This window comes from Tympanuchus pallidicinctus, unplaced genomic scaffold, assembly GCF_026119805.1.
Source record: "Tympanuchus pallidicinctus isolate F22 unplaced genomic scaffold, pur_lepc_1.0 scaffold6, whole genome shotgun sequence".
NCBI classification, from domain to species: domain Eukaryota; kingdom Metazoa; phylum Chordata; class Aves; order Galliformes; family Phasianidae; genus Tympanuchus; species Tympanuchus pallidicinctus.
In genome coordinates this window covers 21593610-21612376 of record NW_026294780.1, presented here as the reverse complement: position 1 = coordinate 21612376, position 18767 = coordinate 21593610, and the positions used below count along the sequence as shown (strand labels likewise).

Genomic DNA, 18767 nt, shown 5'->3' with positions numbered 1-18767 from the left:
GGCGTGATCACGCTTTCCTTTCTCTCCACAGATAATCCTGAAGTAATCAGCAGGAACGGGACGGAGTGCCACGAAGCCTCCCTGCGGATGGCCAAGCACGGCTACTGTACATACTATCCTGTCTCCTCCTCTCTAGAATTGCCACAAACTGCATGCTAAGTAAAGAATTTGTTCTTACGGACAAATCACAAACTCTAAAAAGCTAGTGCTGCTATGTCATATATGAATATTAAATATGGTATGCTTACTATACTCCGACCTAAAATAGTTAACTACCTGATACCAGCTGTGATGTTTCAAGACATAAAGGGTAACATTTAGTTTTGAAGATTTTCTAAGCATAGTTTAATTCTTGCAAACGTTGTCTTTTCTCCATAACTATACCTAATGGAAATGGTCCAATTGAGTTAGCCTTGGGAGATTCGCAGTTCATGAATCTTTCAAGCTCAGCAATAATTAATTTGTATTGGCTAAAAACATATCCCGGTTGCACGGTTAGTTTGAGCCCCAACTATAATTGGGGGTTTTCTTCTTGGTTAAAAAAACTCCTGGTTTTGCTCCCCGAGCAATTTGACTCCGAGAGGGAGGAAGTGCAACAGAGCCCGGCGTCCTGCACGTCACCCTGCCAGTCTGAAATTTTTAGCCAGAAACCCAAAGTAAAGCACAAATTCTTTAGATGCACATAGTTGGTGTTTGACTTGTATGGAGAAGTTGCATTTGAGTCATAGCAGAATAGGAGAAAAAAAAAAAAAAAAGAAAAAAAAAGAAGTGAGAAATTTTGCACAGTATGAGCTTCATACCCCTTTCAGTCCCCAAAAGAACAAAGTCTTGAAAATATTATTTTACGAGTATATTTATAATGTTTTTAAAAGAGACTTTGCAGAAGTGCCTAAATTTTGTCACATCAGACTTGGTGAAAGTGAGCCTGATGCCAACAGTCAATCCTAGCAGAAGCAAATATCTCTCAGACTCGTGGTCGGGTTACCCAAAAGATCCGAGCCCTTAGGGACTAAGCGTAACCTCGGCCGACGTAAAATCAAACGAAAAGACCAAACTGACAAAAGGAAAGTAGAGAAAGAAAGCTGTAGATGAAGAGAAGTGTACAATAATTTAATTAAAATTCAGTTTAGTCACTGAGACTTCGTAAGTGACTTTAATCTAGGTTATTAACTGAACACTAAGAATGTAGAACGAGATTCAGTTTAATAAATCATTACTGTATTTGCGTTTTTTTTAATTGGGTTATGCGATTGTAACCAGATTAGAATGGAGAAAAAATAGTTCTTTTAATTGTTTTTCTTTAAAAACATATTTTATGTCACGAAAGTATGAAGATATCTTTAATACAATTATATACATATTATATATACATACATACATATATATGGATGAAGCAGATTTTAATGTTGTTTACTTTTTTAAATACTTTGTTGATTTACAAGGTAATTATATATGTATAATTAAAATTTCATTTGTTTGATTTGAGATTTGTTTCAAGCACTATTGTACCAAATATTTCATATTTTCACATTTTATATGTTGCACATGTATCACAGAAATGACATAGTTTTTAAATTATTGTTTGAAAAACAAGACAGCTGTTATAAGTGGATATTATGTATAATTGTTTGCAGCATAAGTTTTCTATGTGGACATTATTAGTGATTGCAGTATTTTAACTTAACCTCTTCAGATTGATTGTAAACTATTTTAAACTTTGGCAGCACTGCCCGTTGGGAACGACTGAAGGCACTAAGAGTGGAACTGTTTGTCTAGGAAACGATTTCCGGGCTAAATCTTGTTCGTCCAATGTCTAATTGCTATCTATTTATATATAAAGCTGGAGATTTGATCATCTGACAGAAAAAAAAAACGAAAAAAAAAGCAAAAAAAAAAACCACCAAGGATCACAATTCGACTGTAAAATTAACATAGTGCTTGTAACGTTGCGTTAGTTTTAATTTGTGGGAAAATAACGTATCTTAACTTGTTACTTTAGCAGTTAAGGTATCACCATTATATACTATTAAAACACTAATATTTGTAGACTTTCTCAGTCATTATAACTAGGTAGTTGACACTGCAACTTGCCTATATCTGTCAAAGTTGTTTTTATTTTTTTATAATAGTTAATTTAGGCATTTGGGTAGCTTATTGTATAATACTAAATGGTAAATTATCCATGTTGTTTAAATATTTTATGTAGATAACTCTTCAAGACATCGTTTTGTGTGAACTTTTTATGTTTCGAAATAACTGTTATTCTATGTTTTCTACAAGTAATCCAATACGACTATTTTTTGCCCATGGATGACGAAGCTTCAGATACATCAGGTCTTTCATCCAGATAAACTGACAGACAAAAAGAGAAAATGTATTTTTAATAAGAGATCCACTTTCCGACTTGACGACTTTGTAATATTCCTAAAAACTGTAAGAGTACAAACCTATGCTAACGGTAAGGAGGCAATTACAGAGATGTGCAAATACGTGTACAACAGATTCTGCATTTTATTTATTTATAAAGTAATTTTATAGACTATTTCAAAATTTGGGAAGATCTAAAACTATTTTTCTGTATAAATATTATTTGCCAAAACTTTGTTTATATTTAAAAAAAAAAAAAAAAAGTCTAACGAAGATGATTAAATTTTAAATGCTTTGTTTAATTAAAAAAAAAAAAAAAAAAACCAACAAAAAACACACAAATAAAACCCCCCAAAGGAACCATGAGATGGGCCAACACAGAGGCAGTGAATACTGCGGCTGAGGCGTAGTTTCAAGCTACTTGAGATGTCTCAGCGTAATTTCCTTCGAGCGATGCAGCTCCTCACCAAAATACCTTTTTGTTTGCCTCTCTCATCCAGTATAACTGACAGCGCTCACACCAACACCTTGGTAACGGTTTGAGAAGCCCCTCCATTCGCTCGATTCCAGCATATAACTACTAGTGGTCTGTTAAATAGCCATTCTATTTCTGTTGTGACGTTCAATTCATTCACCCAATGTACAACCACTGAAATAAAAAGAAGCATTTTAAAGTGACAGCCGAGTCGGACCCTTCTTTTGTCGAGAGGTGACTGAGAAGACGGGGCAGGGACAGCAAACATGGACCAAAGGAAGCACAGGTTGTCTTTTAAAAGCTTACCATTTTTCTTGATTGCATATTCAAGGAACAAATTGTTACGTGTCCTGAACACACGTGGTTTTTGCCTTGCTGAACAGCACACGCCTGCTGCCTGCCACAGGACCATCCCTGCCTCCTGCCTGCATCCTGCACAGAGCAGTGCTTTGGGCAGTAGTGTGATGTTCCTGTGCCAACGAGGATGTTCTTCACTCAGAGGGTGGTGACACACTGGAACAGGCTGCCCAAGGAGGCTGTGGATGCCCCATCCCTGGAGGCATTCAAGGCCAGGCTGGATGTGGCTCTGGGCAGCCTGGTCTGCTGGTTGGTGACCCTGCACACAGCAGGGGGGTTGAAACTGGATGATCACTGTGGTCCTTTTCAACCCAGGCCCTTCTATGATTCTGTGACACTGGACCACATGGATTTAGCTCCCCGAAAGCCATTTTGTGCCCCTCCCACCTGCAGGTGCTCATTAGTAGCTCACAGATGGGTAAGCACTGCAGGGTTTGTCACGCTCCATCCTCTTGCCTTGCCCATATCTCACAGAGCTTTATGCCATCAACTCATCCTCATCATCTCATAGTTCCTCTGGGAGAACAGCGTTGCCCAAGCGCACAGAGATCACACAGCAAGCGCAGTGGCAGAGGAGGGATTAAAAACAGTGGTTTGCAGCTTCACGGTTTCCTCACGCCATCTCCTCTGATCCACTGTTTAAACGGTTAAAGGAAGTAACAATTTCTGCTCCCTTAGGAACATGCAGAATCAAGAATTTGTGTCATAAGGTTGTACACATTGCATCAGCATGGGACTGGTTTGAAAGGAGTCCAAGGTCACAAGTGATGTGGAAAACCACCAGGTCAACCAGTCAGTTTGGATGCATCACAAGCGAATGGAGCCAGAAGCCTGCTGAGAACAAGCATGTGGGTTGGAGGAGAGACACAGGGCTTCCTTGCAGAGAGAGGGCTGGAGAATTAGAGGGCTACAAAGGCATTCTGAAGCAGGAGCAGCAAACTATTCAAATGCACCTAAAGATTGAGGAGGTGAAACTTACTCTGTTTACGCCCTTTTGAGTTAAACCTCAGCCTGCAGTGACTTTCAGGTGAGTTGTCAGGGTCAGGATGTATTCATTTTCTCATCTAAAAATGTCTTTGTTTCCTGCATAGCAATGGAGAAGCTCTTCTGGGAGACGAGAGCTTTTGGGAGCCCACCAAGCCAGTTATCTTTGTACATCTCCGAGTGCAAAGATAATTTCAGGGTTTCCAGAAGAAGGTATTTCCAGAGAGGAGATTTTGGAAACCTTTGGTGCTCTCCACAGGGCAGCTGGCCGCGGGCTCAGCAGCCACGTGTGCCCTCACACACAGTCTGGTGTCACCACTTCAGTGCCAAATGCTATGTCCCCCCAGGGGACAGTCCCTTGCCCTCGGGACATCACATTGCTTCACATCAGCCTGGCCAGCTCCATGTCCTCAGGCCTCACGCGGCACATCCATGGCCGTAAGGCATGATTCATGCTTCCGGCGTGGCTCTGTTCTGCAGTTCAGAGGTCTGAAGCAATCTGAGGGCTGCTTTTTTTGCAGGCCCACTGAAATTAATAACGTGAAACAAATGTATATGTGACATCTGAGAGGTCAGTACCTGCTGGGATAGCTCTGCATGTTTGTACACAGTGGAGGAAGCCAAAACTGGTTCAGCCGTCTGTGTGCTGTGCTCTGGGAGTGTCTGCTGAGCAAGTTACCAAAACAGCAGCTGGGGTTGGTTTCAAAAAGAGCTGTTTCTCTCCAGCAGAAAGTCTAGCAACAACCCAGACCTTCTGAATTGTGGCTGATGAAGGAGAGGGGACTCGTGAGCATGGCAGTCAGTGTGGTCTCCATACTGGACCTTCTGCCAGAGGCATTCACTGTGTGAGTTGATGGGACCCAAAAATACACCTTGACTGGAGCTGCTAAAAAGCCTTCCTTGGCATCTGATCACATGCATACCATGTTCCCTATGCCTGCAATCATTTCTCTAGCCAAGCCCTTGCCAAGCCCTACTTTTCAAGTAACCTCCCTTTTTAATGTCATATAATTGACAGTTCAGAAGGCTTTTCAGAGGGACCACAGTGATTCTGTTGCTTTTGTGGGAGGTGGTGGGGGAAATACCATCCCAGCTGCTGCATCAAAGCAGTTCACTGTTCCTGGTATGTAATGTATTTGAGCAAATTGTGATAGGTATAGATTATATAGTTAGATCGTCTGTGAATTAATAAATTATACAAATGTGCTAAGTTCTTATTCGACCAGTTCAGTGGTTAGAGAACCCTCAGAACCTACGGGAAATAAATTACACGTTGTTTTATGAAAATACCTTCTGCTACAAGAGGGGAAAAATCCCTACAAGTAGGATAATGGTGCGAACTGCTCATACGAGCAGTGCGGTGCTGCAGTCGCATCATTTCCATCAAAAGTTTCTTTCCCAGTGAGGAAAATGCACGTGGCTTTATGATGTGGGAAAATCATTGCAGGAAAGACACCCTGCTCCTCTCATCTTCAAAGAGCTGCATTTGGATACTGCTCCGAAGGAAAACAAGTTTTGGTGATCATCCTCCTTGGCCGCGTTGTTGGTGTCGCGGCTGTGCTCAGGGTGGAGGTGCCGCTGGTGGCAGTGAGGCTTGCTGCAAGGGCCTCTCATTTCACAGGGTGTTAGACAGAGGAGATGCATTTAGTTCCCTGTTTTCAGCCTAAGGCCACCATGCTGAATGCCAGTGGAGCGCATTCAGAGATGCTGAAGTTGGTGACTGACAGCGCTACTGTGAGCCAGCAAGCTTCCCACACTTGGGAAGCTGCTAGGAAGGATTCCGCTTTTTAACTGTAGCTGTTCTATCATCTCAGACACTTGGCCTGGAGCTGCTGTTCTGAAGGAACACAGAGCTGGATGGATATCTCAAGTCTGAAAGCGCTTGTGGAGGCCTTAGGTACTCAGCATCACCAAGTATTTTTGCATATGTAAGCCTGTATTCACCTACAGCAGTGCCTAGAAATGCTTCTCATGTCACCCAAATGCCCACACGCTCATGGAGGTAAGGCTGAAGAGCAGCTCATAGCTGCATTTTTGAGAAAGTCATATAAATCGCCAACACAGATTTCACATTTGGTGACTTTGAGATGTTGGTATCCCTCACTAGGCTATAGGGAGGAATTTAGAATTACCATACCCCTGTGACATATAGCATCAGGCATAATCTTCATATGGGTTTTATTCCATCATTGTGATTGTATCAATGCAAGTATGATTTTATCCTTGTAACTTAATGCGAATGCAATTGTAATCATAGAATCATAGAATGGCCTGGGTTGAAAAGGACTACAATGATCATCCAGTTTCAACTCCCTGCTATGTGCAGGGTCACCAACCACCAGACCAGGCTGCCCAGGGCCACATCCAGCCTGGCCCTTAATGCGTCCAGGGATGGGGCATCCACAGACTCCTTGGGCAACCTGTTCCACTGCGTCACCACCCTCTGAGTGAAGAACTTCCTCCTAATATCTAACCTAAACTCCCCTGTCTTAGTTTAAAACCATTACAAAGGACCATTCTCGTATGCAAATACATTGTTTTATTGTAAATTGTTTGGGTGGACCCACTTTACTCTGTCTGATCTAGTTCTATGTATGGGAACTTCTGTTTGGAGTTTTTCTCCCCAGTCTACTTGGCGGTTAGATGGCTTGCACATCTTTTGCAGCTTTCAAAGGTCAGGCTACTTAATTTCCAGTTTGCTTCAGTCCTCTTTAAATGCGCATCTCAGATGCACTCATTTGTCTTCTAGATCAATTCCTCTTATCCCTCACAGAACGGCCTCTGCAGCAAGGTAATTCAAATATTCCTCTGTATGAAGTACAATCCAAAAATAATTTGCAACATACGGAGAGCCAATAAAGCAAATGCAACTGAATTAGTTACATCAAATTGTCAGCTAACTCTGCACTTTCTCATTTCAACCGCTCTATTTTCCAGATGTAGTACAGTATTTTTATGGACTGCCTAAACAGTGGCAATAGTTTTCTTCTAGCCATCTTTTTCTCTGTACTGGCCCACTAATGTCAGGTGGAAGATGAATTAGAGTAATAACAAAAGCATATTTTTACTGCACAAAAGTTAGGCCTTTTGCATTCAGCCCCAGACTTTCTGCGTGAGTAAATGGAGTGAGAAGGGGAGGCTGGAGCCAGCAGAGATGCCTGGGTGACCCCTGCCAGGCAGTTCTGGGGCTCATGGTGCTGTGCATCTCCCCACGCACCCCCTGCAGCCAAATCCTCCTTGTTCTGACTTTCACCTCAGCTTCTCTTCTGAGCATATGTGCACCACAGGAACCCCGTGCTGCCTGCCAACTTCTGCTCCTTCACTTCTGTCTGAGGTTGTGGGGTTCTTAAACCATCTTATGCCACACAGAAACATTTCCTGCAAGCTTATGAATCGTAAGAATCACAATATAGCCTGGATTGGAAGGGAACTTAAAGATCATCTGGTTCCAACCCCCTTGCTGTGAAAAAAAGGCTGTGTGGGAGTTATTTCCAGTTAGACTGACCAGACAGTCTTCATTCTCGTAACTAAAGCAGGAAGCCACAAGGGTCTGAGTATTTAAAGCACTGCTTAATTAGGGATTCACTTTGTGTTGATGGTAGAGTGGCCAGGACATTCCTGGAGAGGACTTTTTGCAGACAGTGTCCAGCCCGCTCCATGCAATGTTTTGAGACCAAGGAGAAGATGGCGAAGGCTTCCTTCCAGGCTCGCTGTAAATAAGCCCATTTTGAGAAGTGTTCCAACTACTGGGTGAGATAAATTTGCTGGTATTTCACAGTGAATGCACCCCATGGGGCAGGTTTTGATGACAGCTATCAGGTATTGTGGAAACCCAATGGAAAGCGAAGTGGTAGCACAGTGAGGGGGCATTGTACAACAAGAACCCAGCAGGGGACACTTGAACAGAAATCCAAGCACAGCACCGTTATTCTCTTACTTGCCTCTCACATCCGTCTGCATCAGATGATCACTCCAAGAGACACTTTGCCCCTTGTTGCTGAAACGAACCATTTTCTTGAAAGGGCCTGTCTTTTTGGAGCCTACGTTCTTTCTTATTTGGCTGTTTCCTCTCCCTTTGCTGTAATTTTAGCCCAAATGGAGATGATCTTCTGTGACATGAGACCAGCCTTCAAGTTTTGGTGAATTCCGCTGTAGGAGTAATTATCACAGGAATTGCTTTCAAATCCAAGTTTCCTGTGCAATACAATTATTCCTGCTTAAATAAAGGATGCCGGCAGTGCTACTCAGCAGCACCTCTCTATATAAATCCAGAGCTCTTTCTTCCGAGCACAGCTTGCTTTCTTCTTCTCTCAGAAAACGACTCGGTCAGAATCAAACATTAGTCACTCAAAGTGCCCAAAATCAACCATCATTTCATAGTCAATTGAATCATTACTTTTATAAATAGCACAAACAAAGCAGTCTGTTTTACTTTCCTTTACTGTTACTACTACAAGAGCTGCTCCAAAAGTAGTGCCTCCTTTTTTATGATGTTGGCCCACAACATCAGAGGTGGATGGTGGTGGTATGGCAGTAGAGGATGCCATGTGACTTCCGGCCAGTATCCCATTCCATGTTGTTGCTGCGTGACAGATGGCAGCAGAGGGGCAGTCTGACAGAACGGCATCTGACACGGAAGAGTGTATGAAGCAAAGGAGTCTCACTGAATTCCCCCATGCAGAAAAAAGAGCACCCACTGACATTCATTGACACTTGCTGAATGTTTCCAGAGCCCAACCAATGGATGCGAGCACAGTGAGGCAGTGGCTGGTGCATTTCAGCAGTGCAGACAGCAACAGTGGGTAACCTCCACCGGTGCAGATTTTTTACAAGCGTGGCGTGCTTAGATAACGGTGCTGACTGTGTCAAAGAAGAGTGTTTCATAGCTGAAAAACTGCTCTATCAGAGTGTTATTGTGTATCTGCTGTAGTTTCAATGGAAAGAAATAGGAGGCATCACTTTCAGAGCAACCTACGTATTACTTTACAAATACTTGCAGAGAGAAACAGCTGTCCCTCTTTTGTATTTTAGCCTAATTCTAAGGCACAGCTGGATGTGGCTTCACGCTCCAGGAGCCTGCACACTTGAGTCAATGCACCATAAAACTGATACAAGAAAATGGCTCAAAATGGTTTGTGCAGCACCTTTAGTCTTCTCAGAGAAGGAGACATGTAGGCTGTGCCCTCACCTCAGCTGCTTCGTAAAGCGCTGCTTAAATCAAGGAGCGACGCAGATGCATGTAGCCAGGACTGGACCAAAAATATTATTTATTTTGACCTTGGCAGGTTGAAAGCTCTGATATTTATACAGTAGTCTCACAGGTCACAACCTCCTCGGGTCACACAATGCAGCTTTAAGATACTGGAGTTCACGCCAATTTATAGCGGCTGAGACTCCAGCTGAAGGTTTTCAAGGCCATGGAATATACTGCAGCTCACATTGCTCCTGCTCTTTAATTTCCTTTATGTGTTTTTAAATAGATGTTTCATCTTCTAATCCAATGGTACTGTATAACTATATATCAGGCTCAGAGACAGTCCATTCCCCCAGCACTACCTGAAATACGGAAATAAAAGAAAGTGCAAAGAGATTTGTAAATAGCCTGATTTAACCAAAACGTGCTGCTTTGTCTTGTCTTTCTAAATAGATGGGGGGAGGTGTTGACTATCATCACTGCCATCTGCACAGAGGCTGATTTAGAAGGTGAGACATAATATTTCCTGCTCAAACAGGCACAAACAGGCTGCTCTCTCAAATCATGGTGGTTGATCTGTACCATTAAGAGAAATGTTTAGGGCTGCAGTGACCAGCAACTTCCTGCTCCCATCTCCCTCTGTGTAAAGAAAACTGTGGTAAGGTGAGGAGTGCGTTCTTTCTAAAGCAGGCACAGCAGTGAGACACATAACCACAGCTAGCATATGTGCATACACCCCTCCTTGTTAAATTACCCCAGAGCAATGAGTTGCACCCATGTCCCCTCACAACATACATCCCTACAGACCCCAAACCAGCAAGCAGCCCTGCATGAGCTGCAGCCATACCTCAGCACAGTGGAGATGTGTATGAGTAGCCCTGTTTTGGATCTGTCACACTCTGACAGAGAGGTCATTTGCTCATGGTTGATTTGGAGCTACCGTTGGCTCCTCCTCCTCCCACGTTAAACTGCAGCTAGTTGTTCTTCTGGGTCGTGGAGACCTAAACAGTTGTTTCCTGGGTTTTGTTCCCAGTGACTTTTAAATTACTTCAGGGAAACAATTTCCATGCTACATGAGACCATAGCTGAAAAGATAATGGATTGCACCTTTCAAACACATGGATAAGTTGGGGGGTCACCAGCCACCTTCACAGCTGGCTTAAGCACTGAAGGCCACAAGCCACTGAGATGGTGTTTCAGTGGATGCCCATCAAGGTTGCACGGAAAAAAATGGCTCTTAGCCCATGCTCAGAGTGATTTCCCAGTTTAATCTGGTACTGATTTACTCCATAGCTACCTTCTGGTGCATGCTACAGGCATGACAACATCTTTCTGGACCACGACTTTGTGCAATTCCTCGCTGGATCTTTCAGTTGTCTCTGAAGTTATTTACCCCATGCTTTCCCCGATGAAACTGGGTGAGAATAGCCAATTAAAACTTTTTTTTATCTTACAGGAAAGCCGGTGTTTGATTTTTAAGCATTTGGTAGCTCTGATGAAGGAGCACATTTGATATCACAGCAATGCACATTTTAGGAAGAGTAAGCACAGTAAAATTATATGGCAACGCGTATTATTCATTAGGTGTTTTGATTAAACAATCAGATTTTGCTAACAGCTGCCTGGCATGAGATATGGCCATTGAGGTGAGTTGTGTCTCAGCCCACAAAAGAGTTGAGCCATCACAAGTTTTACCTGACCTGTAATATTTTCAGTGGAGGAATGATCAATGGTGCAGCCATATCTAACGGCACTGTGTGTTTGCAGACAGGAACTTCTCAGGGAAAAAAAGAAAATGCTACCTAAAGAATCAGATGAGGCAGTCCCAATTACAGTTTCAAGTTAAGAGGATATTTGTGTGCCATCTATGCTAGCTAATTCAGTTCTCTGCTCTGGCGTAATTTCTGTGGTCATAGAGCTGCATCCAACATGCACTGGACTCAATAAAATAAATGCAGTTTCTTATGTAATAAGAGTAAACATAATGCATACTTATTTTATTGGGGCACTGTCCAGCAACTACCCATTTATTGGTGTATTACATGGAAAAGACGATGCTTATTAGATTTGAGAATGCTACAAAGCCGAGAAGGGCCTGAAAGTATGTTGGAAGACAAAATTAGAACCTGACAAGAGTAGGAAAAAATAGCACGAGATCCACGATGCAATTCAGTGAAGACAAGTGCAAGGTACTGCCCTTAGACAGGAACAATCAGTTTCTCAAAATTGGGGTGAGGTATCATTAGCTGAGCAAAACTTTTTCATGGAAGAGGTGAGTGGGAGAGGCTAATTACAGATCACAAGCTTAGCACCAATCAACTCGGCCACAGTTTTGCTGTGAAGAAAAGCTTCAGGTTACACTGGTAGGTATAAACCTCCCACCCTCCCTGGGAGGCGAGTTCTTCCTGCCCAGCTCTGCCTCGGATCACTTAGCAAGTCTGGTTTTGGATCCTGTACTTCAGAGGTGTTTTAGTAAGAAAAATTCCAGGGAAGATGGAATTTGATCAGAGATTCTGGAGAACACCAAGGGGAAAATGAGGTTGTGTTACAGTGCATGAAAGTCTGCTGAATGTATTGGATGAGGTGTAACAGGTTTAAAATACACAAAATGAGATTCAAGTTGAAACTTAAACTAACAGTGAAGGCAACAACACACTTTAGGCTTCCATGGGACTACTTGAGGTCTTTCAGAACCAGTTATGCAGATGTCCATCAGGACTGACCCTGATGTACTCAAACTGCCTCATCGCAGAGCAGGAACCTTACCAGCTCTTAAAATCTACTCTTCAGCCTTCTCAATAGTTGTAAGGAAATTCCAGCAAGTTTTAGTTGCAGGTCTTCATGGTAGCAACCATGACATTTCTAAGCAAGACCTACAGTGCTGTCGCTCTGTAGAAGTCGAGGCAACACCCTTCATAGGTGTTTCTGAAAACCAGCAGCTATGCCAAGCAATGAAGTTTACACAGCTGACACATCACAATTTGATAAAGCAAAAAAAAAATTTGCAAACACTGAACTTCCAATCAAAGCAGTTGGGTTTTTTGGATGCTTTTTAGGTAAATGCGATCACAACAGAAAAACAGAATTATATATTTTTTCTCCTCAAGCTATATCAATAACCCTATAGGCTGTGACTGTAGAGGAGAAGCAGTGCTATGCTGGAACCCAAAGGCTCTGTGCTGACTGGATGAGAAAGCACTAGAAGTGAATATGGTGAGAAGCAAGGAGGAAGAGTAGGAATTCTGTAACTTGGTTTCTCTGTCAGAGCTAAATACAAAAATACAGCTCAAGGGAAGATCAGTTGTAAAGATACTACATTAAAAAGAGAAGGAAGACAAGATGAAGCCTGATGAGGAAAAGAAGGTTGAACCAAACCTTAATACCAAAAAGTATGGCACCACGACAAAAGCAACTGAGGAAGAACCCTCTTGTTGAACTGTTGCATCAATCTCTTTACTTAAGTACAAAGGCTTACACATTTCTCTACCATTGCTGAGAAACTGGACAAGACATAGGAGTGTGAGAAAAATGTTGACTTGGAAGATGACAGGAGAACCAGAGAAAAGGAAAAACTAGCAGACACTGACTGCCTTGAGAAGGCTGTTAAGGGGCATTTCCAGCAGATTCAACATTTATGTGCATTGATCACTACAAGCATCCCAAACCCACTAGGAAAAGATATGTCCAGCAAAGCCAGATAACATTCAGCTCTGTTCAGACACTAGATCTGTATGAAAAGTCCCAAATGTTATTAAAAACTCTAATTTGGGGATTATTTTTTTGTTTGTTTTGTACGTTGTTCCTCCATTATTATGCAACAATTGAACTGCAAATATACCAGACCACAAAAAAGTCCCAAGAGGAAATGCAAAAAGAGGCTGAAGTAAATTCTTAATGCTACTTTCCTCAAGGAAACTAACAATGATTCTTTGTTAAAGTAACACATGTATATCTCCCACTCGTAGGATGGGCCTCCCAGTATACCACAGCTCTGAAAATTTGCTAGAAAGCAGTTGTCAAAGGGTTGCATTCTTGTACAGCATTGAAGACTTACAGAAGAGGATGTGGACTTTGTACACCTCACAAAGCCACTTCCTTTTTGGTTTTCCTCTGCAAGAAACTCATCACCACACTCAGAATGGTTACTGAGCTATTTTTACCCCGTTCACAGTCCCCCTTGCCACAGCTTCTGATTCTATACTTACGATACGGAGTCCTCTTAAATAAACAGTGATTCAATCAAGAGCATGAGACTTCTGGCTCCTATTTTAAAAAATCACACGAGAATCATCGAATCGTTAAGGTTGGAGAAGACCTCAAAGATCATCAAGTCCAACCAGCAACCCATCACCACCACACCCTATGCCCCTCGTGCCACATCTACACACTTCTTGAACACCTTCAGAGATGGTGACTCAAACACTTCCTGTTCCGATGCTTTGCTGCTCTTTCAGAGAAGAAATTTCCCCTAACATCCACAAACAAAATCTCTCCTGGAGCAACTTGAGGCAGTTACCTCAGGTCCTATCAGTAGTTACCCGCGAGAAGAGTCCACTCCCCACTACATGACGAAGTAATGAAGCAATGGTATCTAGAGAATAGAGAATTAAAAGGCAAATCCGACATTTAGTATTAAAAAAAATCCAAATCCTAATGATTTTCAGGCTTTTAATGCTTAGCTTTGAAGCAATTCCTGATTTCAAAGCATTAAATTAGAACTTCCTACTTCACCAACCAGACAATTGGCTCAACAGACTCCCAAGGCAGGAGCTCCTGAAGAAGACCTCCAGCTAGAAAGAGACAAGTTGCTTTACAGTGACAACTACCTCCTCATATCACATCCCAAGCTACTTGATCTACAAGAGTAAGATCTAAGAGACTGAGCTCTGCTTTGTGTGACAGCAACAGGGCCCGAGGGAATGGCATGGAGCTGTCAGGGGAGGGGCAGATGGGGGTTAAGGGACAGGGGCTGCACCACAGGGTGGTGGGCATGGAACGGGCTGCACAGGGCTGTGTGCATGGCCCCAAGTGCCAGCGTTCATGGAGCATCTGGACACCACTCTGAGACATAGAGTTTGGAATTTGGGTGGTCCTGGGTGGAGCTGGGAGTTGGCCTTCAAGATCCTCACGGGTCCCTTCCAACTCATGCTTGGGAACGTAAGTATGATATGAGGGAGGGTGGGTGATGCATGGTCTGGGCACACGTGTCCATCTATTTGCGTGCAAAGAGGAAGTCAGCAACTGCAGACACAGTGGCTGCTGAGTTTTCTTTGGAAAGACCCAATCTCATTTCTCCATGGCCAAAAGCCAGCACCCACCTTGGTCTGCCCCTGTCCAGGGACCTGGGGCAGAGGTCCCATGCCATTTGCTCTTCCGTGCCTACAACAGGCAACCCAGATCCAAACATCCAGAACAAACACCTCTACTCTGACATGCTCCACAAGTACTAAATCAGTTTCAGCACATGTACAGAATTATCTCAGCTATGATTTGATCACATCCGTGGTGATTAAACACTGCCCCATTTAAGAAAATGCGCAGTTGAGAAATAAATACAAGAAAAGTGGATTGGAAAGCTTACTTTAATTTACAGCATAACTCACAGCAATTAAGGCATCTTAAAGATTAATTGAGTTCTGAATGTTTTGCTCAAAATAACCATATAAAAAGAAAATACAACTGTAGCTGTAATACTGATTTCTTTATTGACACATACAAAAATCTAATGCTTGTGAAACATAAGGCTGTGATGCTTATATTCTGGTTATTAAAATGGGGGATTAAACATTTCCTTTCACGTCTGACTCAGACAGCAATGTCTACTCTGTTTGCCGTAGACACTCCAAGAGTTTTGTACCTTAACAAAAACAGATCATCATTACTTCCACTTTCTCTTAAATCTTGTGATTGAATTATTTTTCAAACATCATAAGGAGAGAGTCAAATGGAATAATAAATTAGTTCTTCTTTATTTATTTCACTGGAGGTTTTTTGTATCCTGAAGCCGATTCCCCTGTTTTGAACCTACATATGGATGACAGCTATTTAACTTAACTTTACTGGCAGATGAGTATTTCTCACAAAAATTAAGACGCGTAATGGAAGCTTTTCATTTGAATTAATAACATCACCAAGGTTTCTTCTTTGCATTCAGGGTAAGTAAAAGAACTCTTCGCTGTCAAATGCGTAACGCATCAGCAGAAGTCCACTAAACTCCACTAAAACCAATAAAAACCAGGTCACAAGCTAAGCCAGAATATTTTCATTTAGATTTCGCAGTGCTTTGGGAATGGTTTGATCAAATTTTCACTCCTAATAAAAATGGGCCAGGAGCAATTATTCTTTTTAAATTTAACCACCATCTTCAATTAAACACGACGACCTTATTACGTGACAGGGATGGATACACAGCTTCCCAAAGTAGTTAAAAATCATCAGCCCCAGCCCTTGGTGAGCAGCCTCCTTCCTCCAAAGAGTTAATCTGCAGTGTCAGGAAAGAGCATTAATAAGATGGTAACAACAGAAAGCTGTCCCCATGTGCAGAGCTACCAAAGTGGTCATTCTCTGAAACAAGCCCACGGGACTGAAGCCTGAATGCTCCTTTCTGATTAGAAAATTAAATTATGGCTGAGAGGAGACTTTGCTATGCCCACTTCTATTGTCTCCATGTCTTTCAAATTGTTAAAAAAAAATAAAGTAAAATCCCTGAGGATGGGAGCACACAATTGGAAGTGACAGCTACAGCAACTTAATGAGTATCTGCTGGCAGAGCCACAGTTAATTGCGTTCACACTTGTAGTCCCCCCAAGTTGTACGGTAAAACGCATTAATTCAATCTAGTTCTGCCAGAATGTGATCTAGATTGCTTTACTTCTCAAAACAAAAACCATCTTGGGGGAAGCAATAGGTGTGAGTTTAAACCAATTTGAGCTGTGGATGGAGTTAACTCTGTTCCTCCGTCCTGTCTGAGTCCCTGACCGCTAGCAACTATCTCACAATTTGCTTTTCTAGTCTGGATTAGCTTTCTACAGACTCATGAGGCTGCATTGGCTCAGCACAGGGCCAGGCAGGCTACAATAGTAGCAGAGAGGCAGTGCGGATTTCAGAGGAGTGAGGAGACTAAGCAAGCAGTCTGGGTCTATTTACACTCCATGAATCTGCATGGTACATCAGGTACCTGTTCAAATTTTGTCTTCCTGATTCCAAAGATGCTTAAATGAAGACTATACACAGTTTAATGTGAGGGAAAAAGAGCTGCCAGCACATCTTATCTGATGGTTTAGGATCTCCCTTTTCAGTGTACTTGCTTGTCATTCCCCCTAGCCCTATCATTAGTTACTTGGAAGAAGATACCAACCCCTCACTACAACTGTCTTTCAGGTAGCTGGAGAGAACGAAAAGGTCTCCCCTGAGCCTCCTCTTCCCCAGACTAAACAAGCCCAGTTCCCTCAGCCACTTCTCATAAGACTTGGGCTCTACCACTGCAAAACACAAGCACTACAACATTAAAACTTAATGCCTTGATTTCTTTAAGGACAAGCAAACAAATCAACCAAAGAAATAGTAAATCTCAACTGGCCTGCAAGCAAGCTCTATGACAAGATCTTCCACAGTACATCAAATCTTACCCTGTGCCCTTCTGGCTCCCTACTATCCTGGCTCCTGTGCATCAAGGGCTGCCACTGACCTCAGACAAGCTCAGGTCCAGTGTTCTGTCACTTCACGAGTGCTCTGATGTGGTTTCTGCTCTCATCTCATCAGCAGTGCGCTCTGGCAGCTCGAAAGGCAAATGGGATCCTGGGCTCCATCAGGAGAGGGGTGGTCAGCAGGGACAGGGAGGTGATTGTCCCTCTCTACTCGGCTCTTGTGAGGCCCCATCTGGAGTACTGTGTCCAGGTGTGGAGCCCTCAGTACAAGAAAGACATTGAGATTTTGGAAAGGGTCCAGAGGAGGGCGACTAAGATGATCAGGGGGCTGGAGCACCTCCCCTATGAGGACAGGCTGAGGGAGTTGGGCTTGTTCAGCCTGGAGAAGAGAAGGCTGCGGGGTGACCTCATTGCAGCCTATCAATACCTGAAGGGAACCTACACCCAGGAGGGGAGTAAACTCTTCAAAAGGGCTGACAATAGCAGGACTAGGGGAAATGGATCCAAGTTGAGGGAGGGAAGATTTAGGTTGGATGTTAGGGGGAAGTTCTTTACAAGGAGAGTGGTTAGGCCCTGGAACGGGCTGCCCAGGGAGGTTGTGGATGCCCCGTCCTTGGACGTGTTTAAGGCCAGGTTGGACGGGGTCCTGGGCAACCTGATCTGAATGTGTGTGTTTGGTGGCCCTGCTAGGCAGGGGGGTTGGAACTACATGATCCTTGAGGTCCCTTCCAACCCGGGTGATTCTGTGATTCTGTGATCTGTGATCTGGAAAGTTGCTGTTTTTAAGAAGATGACAAACACCTACGATTTTGTAGTTGGTAAAAAAGGGGTAATATGACTATAGGGAAGAAAGGGAAATTAACAGTCTGATCACCTAGAAGTGCTAGGGATAAGAAAAGTCAGCCACCTTTCACTTCAGCTAGTTGTATGGTGAGTTTGGTAACAGCTGTACGGACAGTTCTAATCAGACATTTTGGAAAGAAGTGATCTCAATCCTTAACAGTTAATGCTGGCTACACTTCCTAAAATACTGAAATTATGCATGGGTACATGCAATCCATGCGATGACAGCAATGCCACCTCAAATGCAAAATATGGCAGTAAGCAAGAACAGGAAGATACCGTTGTTCTACTACCCTGCAATGAACAAAAATAGATCTAAAGGCCCTGTCCATCTCTTGTACACTAACATGCACTCAGAGGCCACAGCAGCAAGCACAAAATTTATGCAACAGTATGTTGTTTTCTGCGTAAGAATAGAAAATATTTATAGAGAAACTCCAGCCTATCATAAGACAGTGTGGTTAGCCACAGGCTGCTGAAGTCTGAAATATGATAGCTCGATATAAAAGACTCGAGAAGTGAGCAATAAAATTGTCTGAAGCCTAAAGTTTCTAAACTCTGTGAAGGCAGGAAAATTCCAGCCACACGGCACAGGGGGATTGGATAACTCCTGAGAGTGCTCTGAGAAGATGCAAAGGAGGTCGTGCTGGGAAAGGAGACGGCCTGTCTGCTCGTCAGATGTGGATGGAGATATTTGCCCGGACAAGCCTTGTCTAGCTCAATCTTTGGTGGCAGGAAGTTTCTCTTTCCTTGAAACGTACTTTTTTCCTTTTCCTCCCAGCTATTTGATAGAGAACAGTGCAAGGATAAGCAATGTGCATAAAAGAAAGAACTGGCAGCACCGAAGCAGCCCTATGTTCTCAAACTCACTAAAAATAACTACACATAACTAATATCTGCA

The 18767-nt window shown here is 42.9% G+C and overlaps 1 protein-coding gene and 1 long non-coding RNA gene across 16 annotated transcripts in view; one reads left to right on the top strand and one right to left on the bottom strand.

Annotated features, from left to right (window-relative positions):
* Positions 1-3045, top strand: part of MBNL2 (muscleblind like splicing regulator 2) — a 105355-nt gene extending 102310 nt beyond the window's left edge. For 12 of the 15 annotated variants that reach the window (XM_052664409.1, XM_052664406.1, XM_052664410.1 and 9 more), the window contains one exon: positions 32-153. In XM_052664409.1, coding sequence (XP_052520369.1) covers positions 32-46 — 15 coding nt within the window. In that variant the 3' untranslated portion in view covers positions 47-153. Of the gene's footprint in view, positions 1-31 lie in introns of all 15 variants that reach the window. The other 3 variants (XM_052664411.1, XM_052664408.1, XM_052664414.1) reach the window with 2 other exon arrangements.
* LOC128071612 (uncharacterized) overlaps positions 1-18767 on the bottom strand; it is a 679004-nt gene that overhangs the window by 65352 nt on the left and 594885 nt on the right. The window lies entirely within an intron of this gene.